Source organism: Archocentrus centrarchus, chromosome 5 (assembly GCF_007364275.1).
Source record: "Archocentrus centrarchus isolate MPI-CPG fArcCen1 chromosome 5, fArcCen1, whole genome shotgun sequence".
NCBI lineage: Eukaryota > Metazoa > Chordata > Actinopteri > Cichliformes > Cichlidae > Archocentrus > Archocentrus centrarchus.
The window spans coordinates 10,405,106-10,429,247 of NC_044350.1; the positions used below are offsets into that span (position 1 = coordinate 10,405,106).

Below are 24,142 nucleotides of genomic sequence, written 5' to 3' on the forward strand. Positions count from 1 at the left end.
ATTAGTTGACTGTTAATGTAATTGTTAAATTTTTTTAAAATTCCCACCCTAACACAACAGTCAGATATTATACCCTCTGCATATCCTTCATCATTAACTACTTCAATATGTGTTTTGAAAAAGCATTTCCATTACACAGCTAGTTGCTGCAGTGTCAACAGGAGTCTGAAATTGACTTACTTCCACATTTGGGAGTTGACATGCTTGTCCATCATTGTAGTAAGAGCACATCGCACTCTGTCCCATCGCCGGTCAAAGGAGTAACAGCCTTTCCCAAACAGTCGACTTCCAAAAGTACAGTACTGGAAATAGTCAGGAGGTAGAGATGATGATCATTAATGGCTTGACCAGTGTAATAAAAAGGAAAGTTGCTTGTGGCTAACTGCAGATGAAGTGCACTTACAGCTGCCGGTCGTGGATGATAACCTGAATAGTGACAGTCCAGTTTCTCAGCATTGTCCTCACGCTCCTCGTTCTCTCCCTCATCACTGGATGGTCTAGAAAAGCCATCAGGGGTCATTTGGGGATGGTGTAGTGACTCGTGAACTACTGCAGAGTCTCCGGAAATACCACCTCCGTGACTGCTGTTTAGTCTAATAAAGAGAAATTGTGACTGGTAACTTTCACCTTATTCATCAAAGCCATTTCAGAAAAAATGCTAAATTGAAATCATGTTTGTTTCACGTCTGGGTGAAGAAAGCTACACGCAGACATCATCCAAGCATCAAAAGTAAATAATTAAAAGTGTGGAACAGAAATTACCGTGGAAGACCAGGGCTGTGAAATTTGGGCTTTCCAATTTGCAAAGGCTTAGTGGCATCAAGGGCTGGGCCGTTTCCATGAGCCGCCTGGTGGGCATCATGGCCAGGGGCGAGGTGGGAAGAGGGGTGTGGGTCCCTGAGAGGGGGGATTTGCTGGGAATGGTTTTGGTGGAGTTCTCGCTCCCTCTCCCGCTCCCTTGCTCTGTTCTTGTGCTCTGCCAGCAAAGTGTCAAAGCGCTTCCTCCGCCCTGGCACTGCCCTCCGCTGGCTTAAGGAATGTGTCTGTTGGGACATTATAAAGTCAATTGAATTTGCATTATGGGAAGAGGTTCTCCTTAGAACAGCTTCTAATTTCCTTTTTTATTACAGTTTATTCTTGGCAGCTGTAACTCTGAAATATGTATGACATATGCATGGCTCGGCTGCAATTAATCAGAACAATTCTTTAAAAAAAAAAAAAAAGCAACAAATAACTTATGTAATATTCTACATTCTTATTATAAAACCTGATATAATTGAATCCTCTGTGCCAAAGCACTCCACTTCTGTTAAAACACAATGAGTGACACCATTGTGCTCTTTCACTGAATGCAGACATTGAAGTTTATTATATTATACAGTAGAATTCATCATTACAGGCTACGCAGAGCTACGCTGTGCTCCTCTTTGTGGCAAACTACCAAAGCTGACAGCACGTGTCCTAGAAACACCGGCCCTCGATCGTCAGTCTGTGGCTGTCGTGGGAAATGCTCACCCAGAGGTTTGAAACTTGCTGCCTCCACAAAGTATGTCAAAAAAAAGTTATATCATCTTGTGAAAACAGCAAGTGCGATTTGATCCTTTAATGGGAATTACTGAAAATAAGAAAAACTGTTGAGCATTACCGGCCCCATTTTTATTTTTTAAAATAACATAACACAACAGCTCAGGTGCAGAGGGCAAAGCAGAGACTCGTTACCTTGCATGTTAGAGATCTTGTGCAGGTTTTCCGAGATGTCACATCTATAACACCACAGTGGATATCTGGATTAAACTCACGTTCTGATGGCAGAGCAAAGGGAGGGAAAAAGTATTTGTTACTTTCATACTTACAGTTAGATGTTACATGTTCAGGTAGTGTCCTGAACCTTAAGTTGTGTTATGAAACTTTAACTTTACATAATCCTTTGCATTTTAGGCCAATGTATGGAACATTTTGGAAACAGAGAACTGTTCTCGCTTCTGACAACATTCTTAAATTATCTTTGTTAGTTACACCCTTTCATGGGCAATAAAATGGAAAACTAATTGCAGGCATCACTTGGTCTAATAAACAGGTTAACAAGCAAGGTTACACAAACCCTTTAATGGTAAAGCAAGTAATGTTGTATAAATCTTGTTAAATACTCTGTCAACCTGCAAAAACATGACAGTACAAAACTGTAACCAGCCCCCCCCCCCCAGCTGACCTGTGACTTTCTTGTTAACGTGACGTCTGCTACTCGCACTGCTGCTGTCCTGCTTCTTCTCCGAGAGGACAGTGAGGTGGCCCTTGCCATTGGGAATCTGACCTGGGGCCAGTAATGGAGGCTTTGGTATGGAGGGACAGTTAAGGCCTGCTTTAAGGGCTGATGAGGAGGTCATGATGGTGGTAGTGTTGGAGCTCACAGTGGTGCTAGAGGATGTAGAGGAGGATGAGGTGGTGGTGGGGGCAGATGGAGCTTGCACCGGCTTAGCTGACGAGTCCACCTTCAGATGCATCTTCTCCACCTTGACAGCTGGGGTGAGGCTGGAAGATAAGATGACAGAGATGAAGAGGGCAGCAAGGACGAAGCTGAGAGTTAGAAACAATGAGCCAGTGGCAAGCACATGGTAAGAGACAGATGGGGATGTATGGATGGCCCTGGGAGGACAAACACATCTAATATGTTCCATTATATATTAAACAACTTTAAAAGAAGAAAAAGTCCAAAATCAATACTTTATATAAATCTAATACAACTGAGAAACTTTATTAATAAAGTAAATAATTAACTAGGTGTGACTGCCAAATTAAGCCAATCCAGTGGAGGGATGGCGTGGGGTCAATAAACAGTAGCCCTGTTTACTAATTTGCAATATTCCCCACAATGGCCTAATCTACCCAAACAACCCAACGCTTTTGCCTCTTTTCCACTACTACCTACTCAGATTGACTCGACTGAGCTCTACTCGGTTTTATTTGTTTTCCACTACAATTGAGTAGCGCCTTAGGAAGGTGGCCTGGAAGTCCCATGACGTCATTTGTTTGCGACACAAACAAATGTTCACTCCATCAAGCTCCCTTTGGATTCTGTCTTCAGCCACCAAGCACAAAAAGTCTGTGTTGGTTAGTGTGCTTGGTTATCTTGTTGCCAGATTTCAAAAACAGCGAGTTTGATTCTAGTGACATCACTGCATGGCCAATCAGTGGCATGCATTCTGTTGATGTCACATATTTGGCTTGACTCAGACTGCTTGGAACCTGGCTGAGTAGGTACTACAAAAGTACCTGGTACCAGGTAATACCACCTAATGGAAAACCTTAAAAACCAAGCTGGTCGAGTCAAGTAGGTACTAGTGGAAAAGAGACATTAGTGGAAACAAACTCTTACTAGAAGATGAATTTCTATTACTGTGGTTAGATTTAACTACTATAACTACAACAATTACAGTAAGTTTCCTTTTTTTTTTTTGTTTTTAAAAAAAAAAAAAAAAAAAGTATGTCTGCCAGATATGTGGATGTAACATTTTTTTAAGTTATTTTATCAGCCCTACTCTTTATGGGGCTAACAACTGACACTTTAACACTGCACCTGAGCAAAGTAAAACTTACATCTTTTCTGGCTGGTTCATCCTGGAGGGGACAAAGGGGGATCTTCGTGGGACACCTGGCAGCTTCTCTTTGGCTGGTTTGACGAGTTTGGGATTGGAGGACGACGATGAAGAGGCGGATAAGCTTGAGCTAGCAGTGGAAGGTCGACCAAGGATGCTTCCAGTAGCCACTGCAGCTAAAGATACTGAGCCCACCCCGGACCCAATCCCACTGCTCCGGTTCCTTGCCGACACAGGGAAGGGTGAGGTGGAGGCTGGCTTGCTGGCCGAAATATGTCTTCTCTCTAAAGTAATAACATAAACCAGACTTCATTAAAACATAATAGTTAACACACTAATCACCAAACACTACTATACATGGTTATGAGTCATGAGAAAAGAAAAATGGAAATAGAAACATTAATAATCTTCCTCTAACAGCTGTGAGCATGATAGCTGAACAGCTAATAAGCAGTATTTGTGATTCATACACTGAATCTTGAAATAGAACCAACAGGTCAAGAGCTTTCTTTCCTGCCTGAGCTTCTTATAACAGCTGCTGTGCGAACTGATGAAAGTCAGTAAGACAGCAGAAAAGGTTAGAATGATACTTAGTTGTGGATGGAAAGACAAAAATAGAACAAGAAAAAAAAAAAATGCTCACAATCTTGCATCCAAAACTAGCTATCTTTAAGCACTCTGCATTCCAAAATGAACAAACACAGGCCCCTGTGTGAAGACAACCACAGCAATTACAGAATTACACAAGACAATTACAGAGGCACTTTCAAAGAAGGCTCTCATCGCATGCTATTTTTAGTAACAGTGTACAGCAGAAGCTACTGTCCCACAACATAGACTACTGTCACCACTACACAATCACATCATTGTCTAAAGTTCATTAGCTGCCACAACATTAATTAAAAAAAAAAAAAAAAAAAAAAAGCTGGACAAAACCATCATGAAGGTGTTTTCAGAAGTCACTGTAAGTTTTGAATCTTGGCAAACTAGCAGCTCCCTAATAGAAACAGTGGGCAGGGTGGGTGACACAGGCCGACACACTCCTGCTGCTCTGATAACACGGAGAGAGAGAGAGAGAGAGACTGACAGACGTGAGCGTGGGTGTCATATGCCCTGCCTCGTTCACGCTCAATCCAGGGAGCTCCCTCACCTAAACCAAACTCAGACATTTCAGTATGAGAAAATGTCTGACACGGAGAATCTCCTGCTGTAAGCTACATTGTGAGCAAGGCAACTGCAGATGCCTGCAGGACATACAGAGAAACGACAAATTCAGAAGACAAAGGCAAAAACAAAAACATTTGACTCAACCCTCATAGTCAAGTGTGAGTGAGAGGGAAAAGGATACACAACATCAGCATCAGAAGTATTAGTAATTTTATACAAAGCCTCTGTGTTAGCCAAATATCATGACCAGGGTTTCCTGCATACAAAAAAAAAAAAAAAAAAAAAATAGAACCTCCACAAAAGAGATTTCAGCAATTTCCCAAAGGAAAATTACTGGGATTGTAGAAAAAAATATACATTTAACATTTTTTAAAGTAGAGTTTTATTTAATCAAGCACAAAATAGCACATTTGTTTCATAAATGGCCAGAAATAACAAAAACATGAACGGACTTCTGCTAAGTATGGTTACACAGACCCTTTGCCCTAACTATATGTGGACCAATTCATGGTTATATGTTCAGTCACCCCTCAAAGGTCCATTTTGATTAAGGCACATTTTGTGTGATATTGAGGTGTGGGCCATTCTAGCTATGACTGCACGGTAAAGCTGGGGAACGGGTTGTAGGACAAAACCAGGAGACCAGCAAACAGGCAAAATGTGGAGTGGATATATAGATGAATGCTTAGAGGTATCACTCCCATTTGCCCTCAGCTATATTCCTCACAAAAACACACATACATCTGAATCTTCACCCTTCTACTTTCTCTTTTCAGAAAGAAAAAAAGCTTTTAAGAGTGCCCTCTTCTCACCTAGGGGCCTCCTCCTGCAGACCCATTCAACCCACACTCCAGATATTTTCCCTCCCACTCCTTAGAAGCCAAACAACCCAAAAGCTTTTCTTTCACTGCCTCCCTCCCTCCCTGTCTTGTCCTGTCCCAGTCAACAGCAAACCTCTGCACATAAACTTACACCAAGAAACCACAAGTGAGACACTTAGTGCTCTGTCCACAAAACAATGATAAATTTAAGCCAACAGCAGCAGCAATGGTAGAAGAATGCAATGGTAGTCATAACTGAAGTAGGGGAGGAAAATAAACCCAGACAGACACAAGACATAGGAGGAGCCTTAATATCATCTTTCATATTATCAAACAGTTGGCTCAGTGGTATGGGGGAATCCCATGCTGCAGAAGTTAAAGAACCATGTTTAAGCCATGACAAAGTGTAATGTATAAAAAAATAGTAAAACTACAAACCTTGTTGTTACCATAAGAAACACAAATCCACCAAGCTTACTTTTCTTATCACCTGAGCACAAGAGGCTCAGTGCAAAATTCTGTATGTCTTTGCTTGTACCACTGGATATCTGAGGAGTTCATAAATGAATGCATAAAACGGCAGGCAAAGAAGCAGCTTCCCGTTCTGTGGTGAGTGTCACCCCTGCTGGGCTCAGCCTCAGCCGAGAAGCACAAACACCTAACGGGAGACAGATGGGCTCAAAGAAGCACGCTAATATCATATTGAGACCATCTCAATGGTGCTGAGATCAGTGCCTTTTCCCCGTGTTAACGCCACACGGGGTCCTCCCATAATGACATCACAGAGGGGACATGGGGTAAATCACAGCAAGAGTACTGCTACTCTGTATGGCCACACACACTACTATGGCTACAGAGTTTCACTTAGATTTAGACTGTTTGGTTGGACCTAATGTAATGAGTTCACAAAGAGAAACATCTTTGTTTGTATAATATTGATAAACATTTCACTATTTACAACATTTTTAAGAAAAAAGAAAAGAACAATTTCATTCTTTGTTTCCAGCAACTCAAATCTGAGGATTTACTGTTTGTTAATTACTGCAACAGGAAATCTTTGGGTTTAGCTACACCCTGATTTTAAGAACAGAACTTGAAGATGTTGCAGAGGGGAAAAAAAAAATGCATCCATTATAATAAACACATTACAGACAATGCATTTACACAAAGAATCATCAATAAACAGTTGAAGAAACAAATGTCAAGAAACATGATGAAATCATTGTAAAACTCGTTTTCTTTGGCTGCTTTTACACGAAGAATCAAGCTGTGCACAGTCTGCATTAACAGTACAACCCTTGAAGATGTAGTAAAGCCAACTGCTCTGATGTTAACTGCCATCCAGTGTTTATATACATTTCATTTAAAAGCCCTTGACACTTAACATGCAAGGTAACAAAAATAGAGGGCGTATTTCTGACACGCTTGTATCTGTCTATACTATTTGACAAAGATGGAGAAGTGACGTTGACACCATTCCAAGGACAGTTGCTGTTATACCTCCCTCTTGTGGTTAACTTTGTGTAATTGTGTGTAATTGCTGCTGCACTTCAGGGAACACAAGACACTTCCAGGTATTTAGTTAAAGATAATACAGTTCCTCCATTGAGTAAGTATCTCTATAGACAAAGGAGGTGCCACACTACCTCTTAATGTTTTAGGAAATGAGTTAAAGTGAGAATAGACAAGTTTGTTTAGCAAATTTAGAAAGATCCAGGGTTATGCAATCAGTACCTTTAGAAATCTTTACTTTTATTTAGCACACTAGTCAAAGATCCAGCTTCAGTATTACCGTAAACAGTGGAAATCTGCACTGAAACATCCAAGCAAACACCCCTAACTTAACAGTACAAGAAATCTTGTCTGAGCTGTACCTGTTAAAACAGTGCACTACTGGAAAGACGAGAGAGGCCAGTCAAATATTAACACAGGAATTTTGAACACACATGAGATGGTGAGTTCAATAAATAAATATATAAATAGGCTACTACAGGGGGAAGAAAACTGAGGAGGTGGGGTGCGGTGTTGAAAACAAAGGTACAAGGACAAGCACTACTAAGGAGTATGTTAATCAAAGAAACATCACCATCACCCTTGGCATGAGCATAGGGCTCCCAACTGCTTTGTTACTGTTCACTCTGCACGTGCACCCACAGCCACCTCCTTAGTGTACTGGATTATCGTTGTAACTGGAAACTATTAAACCTACCTCAGCACACTATCTGCATGTAAACGAACTGAAAAAATAGATACATCAAGGCATACATGTGTGTGTGTGTGTGTGTGTGTGTGTGCGCGCGCACACACATGTACGTGTCACTTACCAAAGTGTGCTTGAAAGGCTTGTGGCTTGACTACCTGACCACAGTGGCTGCACATCACCAGGTAGAAGTCGTCCTGTGCGGGACACTGGCCAAATATGGACATGTCTGTAAACAGGGGAAGACACAAGCAGACGGGGCTCAACTCAAGGACAGTAAATAAAAGAGTGACTGATGCCTCAGCTGGCAGCAGACTGCAGAAAGTTCAATCTACAATCAAACATTGACCACTTTATTTTATTTTTAATTTTGGGGGGAATGTGGACAGGGATAAATTGACAAACACAGCAGACCACAAGAAAATAAGTTCTTGGTTGTGCCCCAACAGTAATTTTGAATTGTTTTATAACACACAGTAACGTCCATAAATGTTTGAACAACAGTTTTCAGAATTTTTCTTTTCTACTCCACCACAACAGACTGGAAATGTAGCAAACACAAAGTCAAAAATGTCTCAACTTAAAGAGGTTTAACAAATATAGTAAAAACTTGTGTAAACCTGCTTTTCTGCACACAGAAAAGTGATCAGAAATTGATAACGTCTTTGGACAGATTGCTCACTAAACGCCAAAATAACACTTTAAAATAACTCCAGACCTTTTATCTTCTTAATCTGATACAACATAATCAGGCAACAGGCCACACCTAGCCATGAAACTGTTTATCAGCCAACTGTCCATTTTCTTTTGAACCTGCTGAAATTAAGGAGCTACATACATACATAGTAACTGCTTTATTAGGAATCCACTGTGGTGGTATACAGAGGCAAAGTAAAACTGCATTCTTGTTCAACAGCTTAGACACAAAATCAATTTTTAACACAACCCATGATAGGAATATTTAAAAATTAACAAGCTCAGGCAAAGCAATCTGCCAAGCAAACTCTGCACTTGCAACTCAGGAGTGATTTGTAGATATATTTCACTTAGGAGTCCTTATTCACTGCGGAGAACATGTCCTGGTGATAAGAACAAGGTAAAGGGCCCAGCCAGCAACTCAAAGGTTGCCTTTCCAAGATATAAACAACCACAGGACTTGCTTAGAGCGCGCAGGATTTCTGACTTAATAATTAGGAGATATCACTGAAGACTCAAGTTTAATAAGGCAGGTGTTGTCCCCTAGTGCTTTCTGTATTATTATTTAGAAACAAAGAAAGTCTGCCTTTTGCAGTGCCACACTCTGAGCTACTGAGGGAAACACCAGACATTCTAAGAACGGACTGACGCAGTTTTGTAAAAGGTCCAAATCTCATTCTGAATCTTCTATAGATTTTTGCTGTCAAAGGAGGTTTGACCATTTACAAGAATTGACCATTTATTTACATTTTCCACCTGCACAACCCAATTTTAACTAGACACAAACTACTGTTTTTGTTTTACTAACTTAAAACACATTTTATTTATTGTGTATACTGTAAAATAAAAAAAAAAGTCTCTCTTCACTTTACTTTTTCAAATAAGCTGCTACTTCTGATAATCAGTTAACATATTTCAAGCCATAATACCACGCCAGCATTTTCTTGCTTCTCTAATTTGTTTGACAGAAGACTAAAAATGTTTATGAATATTTGTTTGTTTCACAAAATCACAAAATTAAGTGATAAAGAACAAGTCTAAACAAAGTTATGATGCTGTTTTTCAAGAAGTGAAAGTTGGATGTCCCAGGTGTATAGAAATGCTTAAAATCTAGAATCTTTAAACTAGTTGATCTTCTCGTGATCCCTAAAGTAAGGTCATACTTAAATGAAGATGGCAATATAGGGTTAAAATGAAAATCAGTATCACAGTATTGCGGATCATGACTGCATTTCTTCTAGGGTGAAACTGTAAAGATGGACATTTTCCTATAGTCTCCCACAGGCAGTGCAACTTTCAGGAATGTGAATACAAAGAAAAGCATAAAAAGCATAAATGCCAAGGTGAATTCAGCTCAAGCATCTCTACCCACCTAATAACCAACCTCACACTTTAAAGCCACTCCAAGGCAAATCAGAGGAAAGTGCCGCTCCCGAGCAGAATGTGATCAAAATTTACCCTGGCGCAGAGAACCAGAAACCACCTAATTAAGGAGGCTAATTAAGAGATTGCCTGGGGCCTTATGATGAGATGAGCAGAGGAGAGGATACAAGAGCACAGAAGTGGTGCCTCGCTCCAATATGTACTCCTCCAGAACAGTCAAGGGTTCTCCAAACATCACTGGTTGAGTCTGGAAGGAATGAGGGCCATTAAGCAAAGACGATGTAAAAGATGTACCTGGCGGACTCCCTCTTGAGGAGGTCAGTGGCAGTCATGTGTAGATGAAGTGACAAGTCCGATGCTACTTAATGTGTGTCGATTGTGTGAAGCCATTTTGTCAAGTGTCTCATTCAACAGCAATGGACCAAAAAGACTTGCTTTCAAAGTATCTGGTGTTTGCTACAGAGAGAGAAATATCCTCACTTAATAGACAAAGGAATGTGAATGACAAGGGCCAAAATGTGATATGGAGGACAGTATTCACTGGTTACCAATCGCAAAAGGGCAAGCCATCAAAGCAATAGCTAAACACAAACCTAGGCAACTTTTGTGTTCAACACATCTAATTTCATTCCATTCTGTCTATATGCAATTCTCTTTGCTGAGTAGCAATCTGCAGTTATAATGAGAGGACAAACAGATTTGCTAAATCAATAACTTCCCATGTTCTTCATTAAAACTGCACCTTCTCTCAAATCTTTTACTGAAACAGCCCAGGAATTGCAGCATCCAACCACATTTCCTCACTGGATCAATAGCAAGGTCAAGCAAGACTCATTTCCAAACTGCTGCTGCTGTTCACATGGAGTATTTTTCAAACGGGTTGCTCAACTATGAAAGTAGACATGCTATATAGCTTTGCTACTCTACATTCAGTGCCCTGGCACCAAAATGGAGTTTACTGCTAAAACTGTCTGACTTCAAAAGTGGTCTAACGCCACTTTGTCTGCCCCACTCTCAACCTCCATTTTCTTCTTTTTCAAACATGGGGTGTAAAAGGACAGTGAGAAAGGAAGTCACCGCAAAGGAGAAATAAGAGAACAATGAAGCTAAGCCAGAAAAAAAGTGCAAAACGGGAAAGAGAGCACAGTAAACGAACAGAGAAGCTGTCTGCGGCCTCTGTGAGACAAAAAGGCAGTGAGCAAAGGGCCTACGCCTGAAGAGGAGGAAAAGAGAGCATGAGGCAGAGGAAGAGAATGAGAGTCCAGTTAATTTCAGCATCCTCATTCGTGGCAGTGATGAATGATCTAGGTGGAATCATAGCAGCTCTAGCTGCCTCTGAGCAGCACACATGCTGGCTGAATCTGACCTGTGGCTGACAGTGGCACTACATTTCCCAGCTTCCCTGACTGTGACAGCGCCACTGTAAAATTTATCAACAGCATGACAGAATGATGAATTCATCAGTCATCCAGTGCCATACATTTTTACAATCTGTGTGTGTGTGTTATTTATCTGCGTGTGGTAGAATGGCAGTAATGCCACAGGAGGAATCTGGTGGTGAGTCATGGCGGAGAGATGTAGTCATCCACTTGTAATACCCGGACTACCTACACACACACACACACACACACACACACACACACACACACACACACACACACACACACACACACACACACACACACACACACACACTTTCTATAAAGACTAACTTCTGCTGCAAGCAGCATGTGTTGATGAGCCCTATGACACAGACAACAGTCACTGACAGACACCACTACATGATAAAGACATGTTTCACAATAGCCACATGTCAACTGACCTAGCAGCCTTGAATTTTAGATGACTCTCTGCTTTATGTTGAAAATTCTTCTAAATAGGTGACAAATTAAAGACAACGTGTCTTAGTTGTGTATTAGGTCTTGAGCCATCAAAACAGCTTCAATTCACTTTGGCATCGACTCTCCGAGTCTCACGAACCTGACTGGAGGGATGGGGAAACCATTCTTCCAAAACATTTTCTCTCATTTAGTGTTTTGTTGATGGCGTTGGAGAGCAGCGTCTAACGTGCTGCTTTGAAACCTGCCATACGGTTTAACTCAGTTGAGAACTGGTGGCTAACCCGGCATATGATTTACTTCATTTTCATACTCAAACCATCCCCTTATCTGCCCAGTGGATGTGGGCATCATAGCATTAAGCACACAGGCCACTCTGTTGACCACTAAAAACAATATTAGATAAGTTGCCTCTGAACAACTGTGCAATTAACCCCATGCAACCAATAAGGAGGAAAAACAAAATAAAGATGGATGCGCAATGATGACATAAGTGTGGACCAAAACTCATGTGCCCAAAAACAAGCAGGGCCCAACCCCAACCTCCACGCTCATAGACTTCAAAGTGCATTACTATTAAGACAGTGAGGCCTTAGGGCTGTCCCACTGTCAAACTGTCAAATTCATAAGGGCTCTCTCCCAGACTTTTTGAACCCTTTATGCTCACACTGCATTTTTGCAAACATTGCCTGAGGGAATTACCCACAGTTCATAGTGTTGTGACGTTAAACAGTGGGTTAGGGGGAAAAGCCCAAAAACATTTTTAAAAAAAGGTGAATAAACAAAGCATGGAAAGAGCAAAGAACCATAATGTGAATAGTAATGACACAAAATCAAAGGGGCACAATCAAATGCTATACTATCTGTTCAAATATTCATCAACTTTTTTTTTTTTATTTTACTTGGTGTTGCCATTTGTCAAAAGCAAGTGAATTAATACCTCACATTCTCGCCGTAAAGCCACTGCAAAGAAGATGTTCAAATCACCTGAATGGCTCAGCCTTGGCCGTGCATAATATAAACAATATAAAGTAAAATGTCCCAAACAACAAGAAAGTTTGGAAGCAATTAAGGTAACATCACATGATATGTCCAAATCTGCTGTCCTATTCCTCTATTTTGAGTAAATGAATCCTTTCACATGCAATCACTTAACAGGTAACATCAATTAAGTCTGAGGGCCCAAACCCAATCTCTACACCTCTGGACCTTACAGGGGCTCTATGCTTGTGTTAAATATACACCATGCTTAGGTCATAACCGCAAACCCCTCGGACACCCTACACCGTAGCCTAACGTACAACTCCCTGGAAAGGCAACTACATGTCACGTCAACTATTGTGATTGGCTTGTTCAATGCTGTCAATTCTTCCTATGCATTTCTGGCTATTTTTTTGTTGCAGTTTTTTAATTAATCAGTGAGAAAATAATAAACATCGCCTCAATATAAAAACTCACAGATGTCAGTAAATGCCTGGATGGAGACTGCCAAAGCTATTAAAATGCATGTGAAGAAATGTACAAAGAAGTGGAAAAACCTGAGGGACAAATATGTTTGCCTCCCAAAAAAAAAAAGAAATAAAAAATCCTGACTATAACAAAGAGGACCTGGGGACCCAAGAGGGAAAAAGTCCTAGCATTTTATCTGGCACCACATATAAAACACCAGGGCAGGACCACAAGATAAATAACGACGAAGGTACCGCACGCAAGCTTGAATGCTGGTAACGGCATCTGCCACTTCCACAGGTTAAGTCAGAGGCTCTACGAAGAATTCTATATCAGCTGTTAGAGTGAAGATCATGAGCCTGTGTCATTGTGTCACTGTCCACACTCAATGTAGATACACGCTTTGACAACAAAGATGAGAATGAGAAACAGTCAAATTAAATATCGAGTGTCTAAAGGAGCTTCCTGTAGTTGTTGCTTCATTATCGCCATTTATTTTCTCAGCCAAATATATTACGTGCAAAAGGAATCTCAAAACAGAGATTATTATTTTTAGTCCACATTTCATTCTGAAAAGAAGCTTAAACAAAAGAATGCATTTTAATCTTGGTGGCCTAGCCACTGCAGTGACTGCCCCTTAACAGCAAGGTCATAAATGACATGCCCTGCTTGTTTGTCCTTGAGCAGGAGATAAAAATCCTTTCTACGAAGTAGCTGTCTTGGGAAAACAAATTAAATAAAAAAAAAAACATGCCGTATCGATAGGTACACTTTTAAGCAGATTGCCTAATTAATAACTCAAGACAGTGCACAACATTAGCTCAGCGTAACACCTTTCATCAAAGAACTAAGCTTACGATCACTGTATCACCGAAGTGACAAAGTTGATTCATCACTTGATTTAACTGTGACTCAAATGAACAGGTTAGTCCTCAGCTCTTCTCACCAGCAGACTCATCCCGATGTCTATCTTGAGGTCTGGTGTGTTATGTTATGCTTGAAAAATTAATCATCATTGTAAAGTTTAAGTAAAGAAGATGCAATTTTATTGTTATAACAATTTACCTTTGTGATGAAATTCATTCTAAATCAAGGCCTGCCAGCAGGCCCAATCAGCTAAAGCTAATTGAGGCATTTCCAAAAATAAAACAGCAGTACAAACTGCTTTGAAACATCTCTGTTGCTCAGAAGCCACATAATGTGTGCATCGTACATTTGGAGTTTTACCAATTGTTTAAGATGATGTCCTCTGTCGTTATTTTATCTGTGACTATTGTCATATCAACCTTCAGGAATTTTATTAGCTAAACCTACTGTTTTCTGGCCCTGGGATAACCACACCTACTAGCAGGATCCTAGTCAGTATATTTTAATCAACATTTTAATCAATGTAGTCTGGTTAATTGTTTTTATCCCAGGCAGGCTTTATATTTTTCATACATGATTAGATCACACATACTGGCCAATAAAAACTCATCTTAAATTGTGCATTTTGTTCCAATATTCTTTCAGTATTTTTCTAAATACACAGTAAAGCATTACTGTTGCTGATATCATGTGTTGGATGTGAAACAGAAACAGTCAATAATGTAACTTATTGTCATTTTAACCTAACTATAGTGTACAAGTTCCTGTCACAGTTTTAACAGTAATATTTTGATTTATGTTTTTTCTTTTAAAAAAAAAAAAAAAAAAAGCATACATGTGTCTACAGAGTAACTTTTTAACTCCCTTCTACTTTACAATTCTCTTAGTAACAAACCCCAGTGTAAGGGGAGAGATGTGAAACAAGAGAAATTTCAATGCTAAACAATAAAATTCTTTGAAACACACAACCAAAGAAACATATATTACCACTATACTCAAATACAGCAAGTCTAAGTTGCTAATCGTTATTTTAGGTCCATGTGCAAATGTCACCACCTGAATTGCCGACACGTTTCGCTGATTATATCCGGTTGTCTGGGTGCCCATGTTTTACAGTACGTTTTGCAGAACGACGCCGGTAAAGTGTTTAAATCCATGTCAGTGTGTGTGAGTGTATGTGTGCAAAGCCCCAGAACCAAAATACACCTTTGGCCCTAGAGGGGAGAAAAAAAAAACACTCACCTTCTCTGCACAAACGCATGGCTTCTCGATTTTTCCCGAAGTCTTTGAAACTTTCCTCCGATTCAGCACCTGAAAAATGAGGCGATCCGAAACAGACAAATGAATAGTTGCACTTGCTTCCCTGCCCGTGCTGTTGCTACCAGTAGCGTTTCTTCATATTCAACCTAAAACTGCATGCAATCGGCCAAAAAAAAGGGACAGGACTGGCAACTGTCGCGCTCTTCCTCGCTTCCTCTCAAACACTCGGCACGCTGGGGAACTCACCGTCGTTGCCGTGGAGTTTGCCGGCGTCGACCCAGTTGCTCCAAGGCTGTCCCAGCATTATTTCTGGACTAGGCAACGATCTCCGCTCCGCAACAGTCGCCATTGCTGTGGAGCCTTCTCCCCGCTGGATCTGCTGCTGCTTCAGCTGCTGCCTGGCCGCTCGGCGCTGCTCCCCCCTGACGTCATCCTCGGCCCTTTCCGACATTCTTTCCGCTACAATGTAACAACATAAGAGTCAGCGCCGGTCGAGCTCGGGATAGGAGGACTGTTTCACTGACTGACACGGGCATACGCGTGTTGTTTTCAGCAAACCCGCCTCTTAAAAACGAGGGGGGGAAAAAAATCACCGTGTGTGCCAAGTTGACGTTACAAGTACAATACAAAGCTTACACAACATAGTGTTATACGTCGAATAAATCGGCTGTCTGGCGGTTCATCTGAAGGTCTCCGGTTCCCTTCACTGTTGCTCATTCACTAATATCATTTATAGTTTTAATTATTTATTTTATATATATATATATATATATATATATATATATATATATATATATATATATATATATATATATATATATATATATATATATATATATATATATATATATATATATATATATATACATACACATATATACATACACATATATACATACACATATATACATACACACACACAATATCAAATAAAGCCCTTTCAAAAATGTTTGTGAAAGGGAAATTTGTGATTTGGTTATAAATTAACTACATAAATAATAACAGCAACAACAACAATAATTTTAATGCACAAGTTATCAGGACTTGATTTTCAGATTTGTCTCAATATAACAGGTGTAACCTTACTAAATACACAAGGTGGGTGTGACACTAGTACATGGCTGTGCTATCAATAAAAAAAAAAGGAGGGAAATTAATCAGAATAATCCCATACTTAGAAAATACCAACTTTAACATCTCTCTATCAGCCATGGGTCAAAATCAAGAGCATAAAAAATTTAAATCCAGGACAACAAAATAGTTGTCCTGGATTTAAATTTTTGAGGCCAGTTGCATATTTATTATGAAGGCATTAACCAATATACTGTTGGTCAAATGTGCAATCAATATATAGACTTACTACTGGTGGCTTACTAATGAAATACCCTCATATTATGAGTTTATGTTTGGACTGTATGCACAAGCATCCCAATACATAGAATACAAAAGAAATACATTTACAGATTTTGTATAGAAGGATGATGATCAGTTATCATATCCGATTTAAAGAAAGATTCATGTTACTATTAAACATGTCTAAAATATGAGGTTTCTGAGTGATACACACCAATCCTTCTTTAATTTCTAAGCATTTTATATTTGTAAAGTCAGTTCTGCCAAGTTTACTTTCACTTTCAAAATGAACCACTTCTAATTCAACCCAGAAAACATGTGTTCACTTAATGCAAGCTGAACAAAAACACAAAAACAAAAAAACATGAAATGAAATCCCTGTGCATCATCGTGCCAGAAACAAAACCTGGAACAATACAGATGTCGTGTAAAGACGACGTGATGTACTAACTGACATGACTTACAAATGGCACAATTCATCTGCTGTGGCGTTTCCTCTTTAATATAAATCATGCAGTGCTGGACTCCGTGTACCCATTTTACCCCTCTATCTGAAATTCTTAAGACACAACCATCTGTCAGTTTGACAGAATAACAAGGCCTAGTTCAAGTACCAATTCTTCTGATAAGAAATGTCGGCTGTACGAGAAAAAAAAAAATCCAATATGTGTCAAAAGATTTTTAATGTGTATCCTGAGTTGTCAAGTACTCCAAAGAGCCTTGAACAAAAATGACCTTGGCCCCCTCTAGTTAGCTTCAAGTGTAGGGATGCACCGATACAATCAGCTGAACACCAGTATCGGCTGCCGTTCGCCTTGCTGACTGTTATCGGCCTATTGGCAAATGCAATATTAACTTATTAATCGCTGACGGCTTTCTGCTGCATCAAATCAACTCTGGGCTAGAGCCAGGTGATCAAACACTGTGAAGAAGAGCTTAAAAACCTGAAGTTTACTTCGGTTTTTATATACTGAAAACATCTTAACACCTCTAGCACAAAGCAGTAATAAGTAATGGCAATGACAACATAAGGAAACAAAGAAAAGAAAAAGTTAGTATTGACATACAATATCAACTAAATTGTGATCTCGAACATCAGTATCAAACCAGAATTTCAGTTGTGCATCCCTAATTCAGAAACTTGGATGAACATTTAAACCCAAATTAAAAACCTCATCCTGAAGATGTGTCTACCAGGGAAAAGTCAGACAAACTCATCTGTTGTATCAACTTTTTAAAAGATGTGTAAACACGGACCATGAAGCCATGCACCACGGGTTCATAGTGTGACAGTATTTAGCAGAAAAACTATAGACTGTAGAAAAACATAGACTAAGCATTTTTGACATCTGACTTATTTGAGGCTATTTGGATTGTTCAAGCCCACCAACGTAACAGTGGCATCCAGGATTGAACTTGAGAAGAATATAGAATAAGTCTGACATAACTGATTGGTATATGTACACCTGGAGTGTACATCCTTACCAAGAATAAAATTTTTATTTATTTTTTTTTATTTGTTTTGATTTTGCAGTGCTTTCTAATTTTCTTTAAAAATATATAAATTAAGTTTGTATTCTGTTTCACAAAGTATAAGTGGAGGCAAAATAGCCTACAGGGATTTGAAACGTCTCTTATACTGTATATGAATTCAGCTGCATACACAGCAGTGAACAAAATAGTTATCTGAATCAAACAAATGTCTTACACAATGACACAAACTATCGCTGTTTTTAAGAGACATGCAGAGCAAGTGTTTTGACCAAACACCAAAAAAATGTGCACCCAACATTTTTTCTCTTTGTTTCATACAGACTAGCTTTGTCTTGATGAACCCATTCCCTACATTATCTATTTATTAATCGAACAAGTCTACCTAAAACAAAAAACAGTGACTTTTTTCCCAGGTTGGGGCAAAGGGGGTATTTAAAAAGAAAAAAAAAAAGACTGAAGCTACAATACGCCCATTCTCTGTAAACTGTTTAATGCTTTAACTGGATTCAATCATTGACAATCTGATGTGACCCCAGACTTCTCATTTCTTTAAACAGCTGTTGCATTTGTTGCCACAGCATTTTGCTTTGACGAGGTCAAAGCAATATGATTGAAATAGTGCAGTTTCAGGGACTCTGCCCCATATAGCTGTGGCATTCAAGTGGGAGGAACCAGTTACGATCAGTGCACTGATTATATCAAGAGCATTTCAAGAGAAGGAGGACTGTGTTATTGACGTCATCCTTTCGTGTACCCTGACTCATTAATTTCAGAGAACTACTGCTTCAGTGGAGAGGAAATATTTTACATATGTAACTTATTAGCACCATTTATTAGGAGCAAAGTGTAATGACATTTCCTTAAACTACCCTCAAACAATTACAAATAAAAGCAACTGCACCACAAAGCCAGTGATAACATGCCTATGACACACAGGAATGTCAAGCTTACCGTACCTGAAAGAAGTCACCACTGCTGCCTCTTGCCTGCGGCTCAGAGGAAGAAGTCCCCATTTCTATACACTTCAGTACATAGTGATTGATATATTAGAGGACAGCCAACTCTTCAAATGCAGCCAAGTCCAGCCCAGTCCACCTGGTCATCCCCAGTTTTATTATCTTTAGGATTTTCTTTTACCTGTCTGATTCTGTCCTTTTCAGTTTCATACTGTTGTTCTCAGCAGACACTTACACTCTACTTGGCTACATTACCTTAGAAATTGCTCTGTAAGCACAAAAAAAAAAAAGTTTACAGGGGACTGTTGCCTTTCTTACACCCCTCCTCATGCTGTTGCTGTTTTTATGACATCATCTTTACAGTGAATATTCTCTGTGAAATCCACACTGCCCTCTAAAAGAATGTTTTTCTCTAGTAAGGTGAAACTTTGAGCACTCCCACTGGTTCTCAAGTCACGCCATTGTTGAGTTGCTGATCTTGAATTCCAGAATCAATATATACATCCTGGTCAACGACACAGACTGCATATAAAAGATGGACGGAGCAATCATGATGTTGCCCATTGTTTTTGGAGACAGAAATGACCATAGGTGACTGAAAGGATGGAGTGCTAACTTATCAACTAATGCTCACTAGCCTCAAAATTATATTATGATATTTCAAGGAAATCTGCAATAACATTTATGATGATCTAGAAAAACAAACAATGTTTTATCAGTGACTGTATCTTGCAGGCAGCAGCCTTTATTAGTTCAAACAAAATGAAGGGCATTTTACATCCTTCTTTTCCAATAAGCTACTGTCACTGATGACAGACTACCTCATTTGAAGTGTAAATCTATTGAAACAAGGTGCCAGCAGCAGTAGCATTATAGTGCAACACAGCATTGTATACAGTGACACGGCATAAGTCAAATGTGCACACAAAAGTAGCACAGGTATAATTTGCAATGGAAATTGCAAGCATAAAATATCTCCTAATACTTTAGTTTAACAATAACTGAACTAACTTAACCTTGTAACTCACCAGGAGCCTGTAATGTCACACAATAAAACTGAAAAATATTTTCTACCCTGGGTCAGGCTTTTTAACCAGTTGTTTAAAGTCCTCTTACCACTATATAACCCAAGCATCCATCCTCTTCCTGTGATACAGAACATAACTGTCTTGGCTGAGTCATTCGTTTACATCTGGGTCACACATGACCAGCTGCCAGTATCTCCTCCTCACCTGCCTTCATAGCCTGGTTGTACCCAATGGTGTGTTTTTGCTTCAAGTAGTCAAACAAGTTTGTTGTTTCCATCTTGCATATTTTCCAAAGTATTGTGCTTTGTTGTAAGTTGTTGAAGTAGCTCCATTTTGAGGTATTAACTCGCCATCAGAGACTGGCTGTGGCTCTCACTCTCAGACATGCCTGGGCTTTCCTCATTGTTGTGCACATCAGGGAATGTAAATGGATGGCGTCACTATATCACTAATAATGTGATATAACACTTTTATATCATGTTAAAATACATACTGGGATTATTGTGGAGTACATGATATGGTACAACTCAACTGTATAGGTACAGCGCACAGACAGAGATATCAATATATAATAAAATACTAGAATTTCACTCACCAAAACTGAAGTAAAGCATTTTTATTTGTACCAGGCTATAAATATGATTTAATGCCATTTATTTGGGCTATTTAACAAAACAACCTATGGAGACTGACTTGCTTTAGGGCCAGCCTCAAGTGGCCACTAGAGTAACTACTTATTTGGCACTTCCATGTTGCTTCATTTTTCAGCCCAGAATTTGCCACTTGGTCAAACACCACAGGAGTGTGTAATCATCTCCCATGATTTATTCCAGTGATTCTAATCAAAATCTATTGTGGGTTCAAACAACTGAAACAAAGGAGATTAGCAGACCCTGGATCAGACAGCTGATGTTGGATCTTTTAAGCAACATACACAGAGCAGAACCTAAAAAAAGACCTCTGTAATATTAAGCAGTCCAATGCAGAAGTCTTGAAATTACAAGTTTTACAAAGGTAACATCTATTTCCTTGATATTCATTGAGAAGCAGATGCTTTACTAGTATGTTTTTAATTGAAACAACATACATGTAAAGTAAAAGAAAAACGGCATTCTAAAAACCCAATACAATATTAGTACAAACCATATCCTCAAATGCAACTCAGTGATGCTGTAGTCTCATTGAGCGTGTTGCTCAATGAGACTACAGCATCCCTGATACTTTAAAGTAGAAATAGTATTCAGTGTAGGGCTTTTGTGATGGATTAAATTAATTTTATTGTGTTTTTATGGTTCTGATCAGTAAATGTATAATAACGTCTGAGTAACGGTGTGTTTTGTTTTGTTCTGGGGTTTTTTTTTGCTACCTTTCTTGTGCCACACACACGTTAACTTGATTATAACATGACATAATTACCAAAGTACATGAACACATAGTCTGTGCTCTCAGCCTATTGACTTACAAAATCCATAAAAACAATGTTTTCTTTTGTGGTACATGCATTTAAAAATGAAAATGGTTAACAGGCAACATATCACCTGTGTTGATACACAGGTGATATACCAAATTACAATATGTCTCCAAGTTAGTGGCAATGCTGAACATCTAGAAGCACTACCCTAAGCACTAACTGTGATTTTTCTGCAGCAGTTAGAAAACATTTTTAAAAAACTAAACATAAATTATCAATAGGATTTCCAAATGAGCAGCAGTGAGATCTTACCTTGGCAAAACAAGAAACAAGGAATTTATCTTGAAACTCAATCAGTTGATCCACATCAGTTTGGGTGATTCCTGGCTGGCGCACACACACTGGATAGGAACTCTAGAGGCACACACAGACAAGCATTGAGGGAAGATGTAGCAATATCACATCATTACTTTCTAAACACATTTAATAAGTAGAATTATTAGTGGCCCATAGGTGTGACTGAGTGCGTGAATGTGAGTGTGAAAGGTTGTCTGTCACTCCGTGTTGGCCCTGCAACAGGCTGGCGACCTGTTCAGGGTGTACCCTGCCTCTCGCCCTATGACAGCTGGGATAGGCTCCAGCCCCCCCGCGACCCTTAACAGGATGTGCGGAAGTGAATGGATGGATGGATGGATTAGATAGTGTGTAAAAGACTAGACTGTCACTCCTCCTTTTTAAAGACAGTTATTGTTTTTGTTGTCTTTATTCATATAACACACACTGTTGTATATTCAGTGTCGCACTGTTGGATATGGTTCACACCAACTTATTATTTGTTAATCAAAAGGTTGCTCATCAAAGTTTTTTGCTTAAAACCCGCAACCTAAATACCATTTATAATATCATCTAATGCATGAAATGACAGTAAATTTGCTGCAAGGAGACCTGGATGTACTGGTGCTATGTAAAAAATGTGTATTATCAATATACACAACAATAGTATATATTTAACACCTTTTGGCAAAATCAGAGAGAAAAATCTGAATATTACTGCTGCGAGAGTGGCAGTCCAAAGTTATTTTCACACACTGACTCTGAAAAATGATAACATTTTCTCTTCTCACGTGGCAGGACATTATTAATAAAACACACTGTGTGGTTTAAGTGAGGGAGCTGCCTGACTACACGATTGGGGGCACAGGATGACCAATGACTCATTGTGAATTCACCATAGCATTATCTGCGCTATTCTCGAATCTAACATCACATAGACTATATATCAGAGAACTGGCAGGTTAAAAAAGGTTCAATCTCCAATCCAGCTGCATCAGACATTTGCATTCTCACATATAAATCCAGGGCTGAAGAGCATGTGTGAAAATGGCTCGAGATTGCAGGAGGTCAATATTTTAACCGTTAACTCTCCATCGGGTAGACTGGGAAATAATCACAAGACACCATGTAAATGTACCATGCAGTATGGCACATGGGTGAATGTGGAATGTGCTATTTATAGGTATGTTACAATCACTGCATCATAGCCTAGCAACACAGTCCGAGCTAACCTGTTTGTAGCCTCGGCTAATACGCTGCAGCGGTCTGCCAAAAACTGGGTTTCTGACCAAATGAAGGTGTGTATTTTGCTATAATGTAGGGGGACTCCCCTGGACAGCCTCTTTTTTTCCATTTTTTTCATTCTGTCAAGTCTTTCGTATTGAACGGTTGTTTTTCAAAAACCTCGCCAAAGTTAACGTGTCAAAACACTGATGGCACATATGGACATCAATTTAAAGTATATGGACGTGTAATTTTATGTTTCAACTTCAAACTGTTAAAGTTTCATCAAGTTTTCTTGATCAGAAAGCAGTTTAATAACGTAAGGAAAATGTCCATTGTCAAAGCAACATTCCATGGAGGCCAATGCAAATCATCAATCAACAAATGAAAAAAAAATAGTCAGTTTAGACAAAATGAAACTATTCTGGTTGTTATAAAGCTGTTTTTCTCGGTAAAACAGTGCATGCTAACGGATTAGTTAATTGGGTGTAACTTCATATTATTTGTGCTATTAGTGTGGTTTTGGTATAAAAATGTAATTTTTTACATGCTCTTTCTATCTGCATTGGTTTTAGATGTAACTGGAAAGAATGACATTTTTTGTAACATACCTACTATTTAATCTTCAGAAAGCCACAAACATTCTGACTTGTGACAATGTGCAAAACGTTTCAGCTAACTTAAAATATTAGTGTTAGAATACTGACAGACCCTGAAGGGCGTTTCTCACATCTTTTTATTACCTTTATAAATGCCGACACCAAAAAAAAAGGACAAATAGCTAATATTGGCCAGCTCTACTTAAAAATGTCACAGTATTAACAGGAAGTATTTATAACATGTTTAGCAGTATATCAGGATGGCAAATGAATGTAAAAATGCCTAGAATGCACTAATATATCTGCTGAATATCGGTAATATTAACTTCTGAATATATTTATGACAACAATCGATGTGATCTGTTGTGCTGTCCATTTCTTTTTTCCTTTTTTTTACCCTTACCCAAAAGGTTGGCCAAATAACAAAAGCTAAACAAACAAAATATCTCTAAGTTGTTGAGTGCATGCTT

The 24,142-nt window shown here is 39.2% G+C and overlaps 1 protein-coding gene across 1 annotated transcript in view; it reads right to left on the reverse strand.

Annotated features, from left to right (window-relative positions):
* The window catches only part of atxn7 (ataxin 7), a 29,802-nt gene that overhangs the window by 4,888 nt on the left and 772 nt on the right, over positions 1-24,142 (reverse strand). The window contains exons 2-11 of the mRNA XM_030730393.1: positions 21,829-21,930; positions 15,521-15,733; positions 15,257-15,325; positions 7,906-8,010; positions 3,595-3,877; positions 2,210-2,529; positions 1,720-1,802; positions 763-1,043; positions 404-593; positions 181-302 (exon numbers count right to left, since the gene is read on the reverse strand). Coding sequence (XP_030586253.1) covers positions 181-302; positions 404-593; positions 763-1,043; positions 1,720-1,802; positions 2,210-2,529; positions 3,595-3,877; positions 7,906-8,010; positions 15,257-15,325; positions 15,521-15,725 — 1,658 coding nt within the window. The 5' untranslated portion in view covers positions 15,726-15,733; positions 21,829-21,930. The remainder of the gene's footprint in view (positions 1-180; positions 303-403; positions 594-762; positions 1,044-1,719; positions 1,803-2,209; positions 2,530-3,594; positions 3,878-7,905; positions 8,011-15,256; positions 15,326-15,520; positions 15,734-21,828; positions 21,931-24,142) is intronic.